Source organism: Cyrtonyx montezumae, unplaced genomic scaffold (assembly GCF_038088225.1).
Source record: "Cyrtonyx montezumae isolate F1298 unplaced genomic scaffold, pur_monq_1.0 scaffold_7, whole genome shotgun sequence".
NCBI classification, from domain to species: domain Eukaryota; kingdom Metazoa; phylum Chordata; class Aves; order Galliformes; family Odontophoridae; genus Cyrtonyx; species Cyrtonyx montezumae.
This window is the reverse complement of record NW_027072078.1, coordinates 16,958,725-16,965,856: the sequence shown is the minus strand read 5'-3', so window position 1 is coordinate 16,965,856 and position 7,132 is coordinate 16,958,725. Positions and strand designations below refer to the sequence as shown.

At 41.7% G+C, this 7,132-nt stretch overlaps 1 protein-coding gene and 2 non-coding genes across 3 annotated transcripts; all 3 read right to left on the bottom strand.

Moving 5' to 3' along the window:
• Positions 1–3,134: 3,134 nt before the first annotated feature.
• On the bottom strand, positions 3,135–6,770 carry EEF1B2 (eukaryotic translation elongation factor 1 beta 2). The gene is made up of 6 exons (XM_065751380.1): positions 6,630–6,770; positions 6,338–6,460; positions 5,029–5,152; positions 4,601–4,667; positions 3,736–3,861; positions 3,135–3,325 (listed from the first exon to the last, which is right to left on the bottom strand). The coding sequence occupies exons 1-6, from the start codon at positions 6,707–6,709 to the stop codon at positions 3,171–3,173; spliced, it is 675 nt and encodes a 224-aa protein (XP_065607452.1). The 5' UTR covers positions 6,710–6,770; the 3' UTR covers positions 3,135–3,170.
• Positions 4,094–4,227, bottom strand: LOC136058146 (small nucleolar RNA SNORA41). The gene has a single exon (XR_010623119.1). It is a non-coding gene; the product is annotated as a small nucleolar RNA SNORA41 (small nucleolar RNA).
• On the bottom strand, positions 4,742–4,820 carry LOC136058145 (small nucleolar RNA SNORD51). The gene has a single exon (XR_010623118.1). It is a non-coding gene; the product is annotated as a small nucleolar RNA SNORD51 (small nucleolar RNA).
• Positions 6,771–7,132: the final 362 nt, after the last annotated feature.

Sequence of the window (7,132 nt, the reverse complement as noted above, 5' to 3'; positions counted from 1 at the left end):
ATCTTTGCATATACAGTTTTATATAAACAGCTGGCTTAACTGTGCTTGCTACTTTCCTTTAAATGTTTTTAAAGGACACATCATTTGGGTGTGGTGTGGTTGCAGTGTGGACAGCCTGAATAGAAAGTTATCCAGGTTTTCAATCAGGAATATTGCTGTAATCCTGTTGTTGACAATGCTTTACTGATCTGAAAAGAGCACATAACATTCCTCTGATCACCACTGATAACACTTTAGATCTAGACATGCTCATATGAGATCATGGTCAGACATCAGTGGTGTGTGTCACAAGTATTTCACTGTTGTTTAAAGTAGGAGTCACCTAGCGATATTCCAGGCAAACGATCCACTCTGCACTCGGATAAGTAACTCAATACAGTGAATACTGAATTGCTGCCTTTTCCTTCTAGAGAAGCATGGAAATAATAATAAGCTTTTGTCACATATTTTTTCTGTGTTTAAACTTTCAGGTTTTAGAGAGTTTACAATTATTAGTTGTTCTCTGCTGGCCTTGCAAACAAAGGTTAAGATGCAGTAAAATATTTTGTCTTAACGTCTTAAAAGGAGTAGAGTGAATTTGACAATATTCTTTCACAAACACATAGCCAAATTCAGACTTCTCTACCAAGCAGCAGTCAAATCCAAGATATGAAGTTCACTCACATAAGGAGGCAGTAGACCCAGCTGTCCTGTGTCCTGTTTCTTCAACTTGTTGCCTGCTGTAGAATCAATTTCTGAGGCAATACCACTTAAATGAGAAGTTGTATGTGAGATAAAACTCTGCTAAGAATAAAAGCATAAAGCTTTAGGTAAATTTGAACTAGCTCTTTATTGTTACTGGCCAACATATCTAGAGTAAAACTGGCTTTCAGATAATCTACATGGTAACACATAAGTTGCATTTATACTGTAAATGGGGCCTTATATATAAAGCTATGCATTTGTACATATGCACAAGCACATCCAGTACTGATAGCTGCATAAATGCAACTGCCTGATTGCAGTCAGTTGCTGTTTCTTTGGGCTCTGATCTCAGAGTTTGAGGCAGAATCTATGGAATCTCAGTGTATTTAACTTTGGGTTGGAAAGTTGGTAAGCAGCATTCTTTCCTTTGAGTCATTCACTGCCTGGTACATAGTGACTCGCCCGTAATACTTTGGCACTGTGCAGCTGAATGTGCCTAAATCAACTGTTTGCAGTTTTTCTTCACATATTCCTTGACATCTTTCTAAGAATGATGTGTTTTAGCACTCCTTTCCTGACTGTACTCCAAGTGGAGTAATAAAGCTTTTTTGATTCCAAAGAATGTGCTCATTTGCTTTTCTCAACAGCAAATATGTGATGACTGTTCACAGAACAGCACCTTCCCAACATTCTTGGAAGATGAAAGCAAACCCTGACCTTTTTTATTACAGGAATTAAAGTTTATTCAGTTTTCAACATGCACATCAGTATATGAGGACAAATATATGCAGTAAAGAGCTTGATTTTCAAACAAGAGAATTTTACATTTGCTTTATCTTGTGTACATGATTAGAAAATATTTAACAATGCTTTGCTTGGATCAGCTTTCTAGATTGAAAACATATTGCCAACATCTAACTATCACCCACTGAAAGCCTCCCCCAAATAGCATAGAATCTGGCCAACACCAGTCCTGGTCTGTAGAAATAAACAGACTAACAACTTTACAAGGTAATTACTACTCCCTTTGTACCGCGATCAGCTACCGAATTGCCTCCAGCTCATTGCTGCAAGAGTAATGGAAGATACCACACAAAACAGACAGCATTCTAAGATTGTAAAGAATAACAAAAAAGAAGAAAACAAAAAGCCAATTATTCTCCTACACTGCTTGGACAGAAGAATGCTCATTCAAAGCTCTACAATGAAAACAAACAAAAGCCAGAGGTAGGGCATCTCTCTGATTTTGCTGTGAGATACTGCAGAGAAAGAGGGAAAAAAAAACTTCATAGCAGCAGGTTCTATTCTTACCTGCTCCCTAATGTTTATTCTTTTGAAGATTGAATGCAAGTGTTTCTGACACTTCAGTTAAAACTTTATTTTTAGAGTGGTAACTGGCAGCCCTTTTTAAAATGATGCACCAGCACATCCCCACATTCCCATAGGTGACATTTAAGATTCCCACCTTACTAGGGATCTTGTTATAGGTTACATTTGAAAAAGGAACATCTCCATATAGGTATTGATTTCTCAGAGGCACAGTGACACCGTAGCAAGCTGCACTTTAACAAAGTTACAAGGCATTACCCACCTGCATTAGCGCAGCACGTAAGCCCCGCACGCCATTACTGCCCGCATAGCACAGGGCGCCGTCAGACCGCCAGCGCCTTCCGGAAGGGACACACCGCCCCACAGTGACCAGTACGTCAATTGCACCTCGAGGAGCGCAATGTCTGCCGCTCTAACAGCAGTGCTGGCCCGCGATTTCAGGCGCACCAAGCCCTTCGTATTAAAGCAGGAATTTTATCAACATCATTTTTTTGCTGCGCTTATTAAGAAGCACCGCACCCCCCCAGAAAAAAAACAAAAATGAAGTTATTTTGATTTTTTATTTTTAAACACATCGGAAGGAAAAAAAAACCCTCAGGTCTACACAACAGGAGATGGTGATAAGTTACCCTGGGAGTCTCAAGTCAAAGAGTACATTTCACCACATAATCTCCAATGCTCTGCAATCCTTGTTGCTTCGAAATTCCTTATCTTTGTCTCCATTCCCTTAGTGACAGTTGAACTGCAGCTTTTAAAAGAAAAAAGCCACTGCACAACTATCTGGTTATTCACCAGCCTTTCTATACAAAATTTATATTCCTCTTAAAGTGCTGCAGCCCCATGCTTCTCCCTGAAAGCCACCTCTCCTTCCAGATTAATTACAAGTTTCCAAGGATGCAACTCTACCTAAAATAGAGGAAAAGTCATTTCAGATACTTAAAGCCATGTAGATGTCAAGCCTAAACATATGGCAACTGTCAAGTCTCTGCTCTGGCACTAGGGTACTATGGTGCTAGAACACTCCTAAAATCCAATTTATTAGGTTCTACTTTACCCATCAATCAAATTTCATATAAACTAGATTGCACTATGATTTTGAATTAACAACAGACATGGCCCAATTTTTGCAATTATATTTATTCTAGATACATCAAGACTTAGATCTTGTTGAAAGCAGCTACATCCATTGATTGTACGTAATCTTCAAAAGCTGTTATTCTTTCTTCCAGCATGTCTGTTCCAACTTTATCATCTTCAACAACACACTGAATCTGAAGCTTTTTGATACCATAGCCGACTGGTACTAGCTTGGCTGCAAAACAGAATAAAAAAGCATTAAATACTCCTTGCTTGGAAATGCAAATTGAAGATGTGAGTGGCTGATAGGGTTAATCAACAAGCTTGTGTAATAAGTGTGCTTATTTGAATCTTAACCTTGCTGCTGCTCTAGCAGCTTTTTGACTAACCCCTTTTAAATTATCACTCTTGAAAGATTACACAAAGAAAAACATCAGTTTGCTATTTAGTGGGTGCTAGCTTACCAAGCACCACACATGCACAACTCATGTTACACATACTCCATGGAGCATGGCAGTTAATTCACTATTTTAGCTGCCTATGTTACATTATCAGATGGGCTAACAACAGTCCTGAGACTACCTATTCATACAGTACCCTAACAGATCACATGATCACCATTTCCCCACTTTGAATTTTACTTACAAGACCCCCAGACCAAGCCATCTGCTTGAATACTTCGAACACACTCCTCTAATTTGGCCATGTCTGTCTCATCATCCCAAGGTTTCACATCAAGCAAGATCGATGATTTGGCAACAACAGCTGGTTCTGAGGAAAGAAAAGAAAGAGAAGGAAAATCACCATTGCCAGTTAGGCAGTTTTCAGAAACTCATGAATATACCTGCAAAACAAACTTCACAATAACTTTACCAGCTCTATAAAAAAATTGTCACTGAGACCTCTTGAACCAACATGCATTTCTAAGGGTATTTAAAATATATATCCTGATGCTTTGGAGGCGTATTTCTGAAAAATACTCTGAAGATAGATCAAAAGCTAACACTGTTTGTTACACAGAAAGTCCTTCTTAGAGGATCTAAGAAGGAGCTTAATACTATGTAACAGTTTATCTTCCACAGAGGGAATACTGCAACTGCTACAGTCCTGAACAGTTTCAGACCAGTAACCGTGGAGGGACTTGCACCTGGCAGCCTTCCCCCTCATAACTCACCAACTACTCATCAGCCTTCTTAGGTTAGCCTGCTGGTTTTATACTATGCAGATGTTTCATACTACTTTGCATGTGTTTTATTCAAAGAAAATCCTAGGGTTCTCTTTCTGTAGAGAAAAGGCTTAGCTTCTTTGATAAGACAAACAAAGGTATAATAGGCAGGATGTAAAGTATGCTAAAGTTCAGTGATTTACTATAGGAAAAGCTAAGCTCACAGACAATTCAAGTGAAGCAAACTACTTCTGCTTCACTCCAGTCAAGTTTATCTGTTACAAATACTATTTCTAACCACCCTGTTCAGATGCATTAAAAGGTCAAAGTTATTCAAACACATACTTTTGGACTTCTTTGATTCATACTGGGCCAGGCGTTCTTCCCTCAGTTTCTTTGCTTCTTCACTTTCCTAAAAAAAATAAAATAAAATCACAAAAAAAAGCCCAAACCACTTGATCTTTAAAGCATTAAAAGATTGACTGGCATCTACTCAGGAAAAAACAAATCATCACAGCTGTCAGCCGAAAGATGGTGATTTTTGTTTTATTCATCATGTAACCAGTCAAAGTAGACATTTCAACCCATAATATTTCTTTCTAAAGCAGAGTTCTACAAAGACACCAGAGTTTGAAGATCCTGAACAGTATATGTTACTAAGGCCACAAATTAAAGTAACCTAAACTAGTAAGGTAAACACTTATGTATACAAGAACCACCTGGATAGATAAGATATATACATGTAAATTAAAACACAAAAAAGTCACCAATACCTCTTCATCATCAGATCCAAAAAGATCAATGTCATCATCATCTTTGCTATCTGTGGCTGCACCTGTTGTGTCCTCAACATCAGCAGGACCATATTTCCCCAAAGCCTTCTTCACTCCTGGCAAGCTAAAGGAAAACAGCAGGTATTAAGAAGCTACTTAAACATTTGTAGAAATACTTGTAGAAATATTTGTCATTCATAAGTACATTCATAGCAAAAATGTCATAAAAACAAAAACATTAATTCTGCTACTTGTAAACCTTCCCCAAAACAATGCTTCTGAAAACACCTTAGTTGAACTACAGCAAATCCTACAAAGACTGTCTATCTAATCACTGATGGATCCTATGTTCTTTTGCTGCCTTGCGTGACTCCATGGATATTAAGAGCTTCTATCATGAAATCTGCAATATACTTTGTGTAGGGGAAGTTATCAATTTGTTTCCCTAAGAATACTTCATTTGTTTAAATTAATAGTAACAGAAAACACGTTGATAGTGGACAAGGGACCAAAATTCCAGTAGTTTCCTATTGTTATTGTGAATTGCTGTTATAAATATCATTAAACTAGACTTAGTTTTCAGCAATTAGCTGAAGTTTCCAGAGTGGACTTTTTGAAGAAACTCTCATCACCTCAGTCCCATTTGGGTTTGAGAGCTACAAAAAATGCACTGGTGGCTGAGCATAGAACTTCACAAGAGCTCCCCCCAGAACAGGATTGAGGCACAGAAAGGCAGCAGCGTAGCAGTACTGATACTACCTATGCTGTACCTTTTTAGAGAGGTCTGCAGCCACCGTGGATGTCAATACAGCACCTTTCATGAACACTAATATCTATAAAAAAGAGATAACATTTACTTTTACAGTTCCCCTTCTTTATATGTATTTCTGTGTTGCCAATATTCAATTCAGCATCATCTTCTGGGATCAAAAACCTGAACGAATCACCTTCCTTATTTCTTATCTGCCTGTTGTCTCCAAGCTTCTGTCATGGTTCCTAATTCTAGTGCTGCCCTTATGGAGTAAATCACTGCTAAATTAGTTCTAATTTTCAGCATAGTTACATGTGTGGGGGCAGCAAGTCCCAAGCTTTCTTATAAGCCTCTCCTAGAGCCCCACGGCTGCACAGAGGCAGATTCAGCTTCCTGAACTCTGAGCAGCCCTTGTAACAAACTGGCAGGTCTGCTCTGCTTCTAGACTGGCTTCTGTTCCAAGGAGCCGTCTGCTACCAGGGGAATGTCCCTTCCTCTCCAAGCTCAGAAACAAATGCAACAACTCGCACACGTGTCCGCTTTGCGGTTTAAGCATACCTCGCCTTCTGCTTTTCATACGACTTAATGTGATTGTACCACCGAAGAGCATGGAACAACTCTGCGGGAGGCGGGGCACCGACGGCTTCAAAGACTGCTATGTCGGCCTGGGAGGGCACGTACCTGCAGGAACGAGCCGCGGTTAGCCCCGCACGCAGGACGGAAGCCAACCCCCCCCCCCCCAAGCAGCGGCTCTGAGCCCGCCCACCGGCACGAGGTTTACGCACACGCGCGTCCCCGAGCCTCCCCACTGCTCCCCCATCGGGCCTCGGCCCGGCTCGCCTCCCCTCACCCCTCGATGTAGCTCTTGTCGGCCAGAAAGTCGTTGAGGACCCGCAGTCCTGCGGCGGACTTTAGGTCCCCAAAGCCCATGGCGGCAGCGGCACGCAACGCCAGCCGCGCCGATACCCCGCCGCCGCGCAAAGAGACCCAGCTGCCCCTGCGCTTCCCTTATATAGCGGCTGAGTCGTACGTGACACCGCACGCATGCTTATCCTTCCGCCAGGAAGAGTAAAATAGTTCCGGGCGGGCTAGGCGCCGCTCCGGCGCAGGGCGTACTGGAAGCCAGGCGCCATAAGAGGGGAGGTGGATCAGAGCGGCGTGTGTAGGGGTACGCGCGGAGAGGCCCGTCAGTGTAGGGCTGGTGTTTTAACGCTCCCTGCCCTGTCCCGCCCTTCCCCCTCTTCGCTGAGCCAGCGGAAGTTGCCGGAGCTAGACGACAAAAGCTGCAGGAGATGCGGCACTCGCCGAGGTGGCGCGTTTGACGGTGGCTGAGAGGGCTCAGCAGAAAGGCGG

Coding starts and splice junctions, on each gene's coding strand:
- EEF1B2 (XM_065751380.1), bottom strand. CDS start 6,709: ATGGGCTTTGGGGACCTAAAGTCCGCCGCAGGACTGCGGGTCCTCAAC. Junction 6,461..6,629: donor GACAAGAGCTACATCGAGGG/GTGAGGGGAGGC, acceptor TCGTTCCTGCAG/GTACGTGCCCTCCCAGGCCG. Junction 5,153..6,337: donor TATGAAAAGCAGAAGGCGAG/GTATGCTTAAAC, acceptor GTTTTCCTTTAG/CTTGCCAGGAGTGAAGAAGG.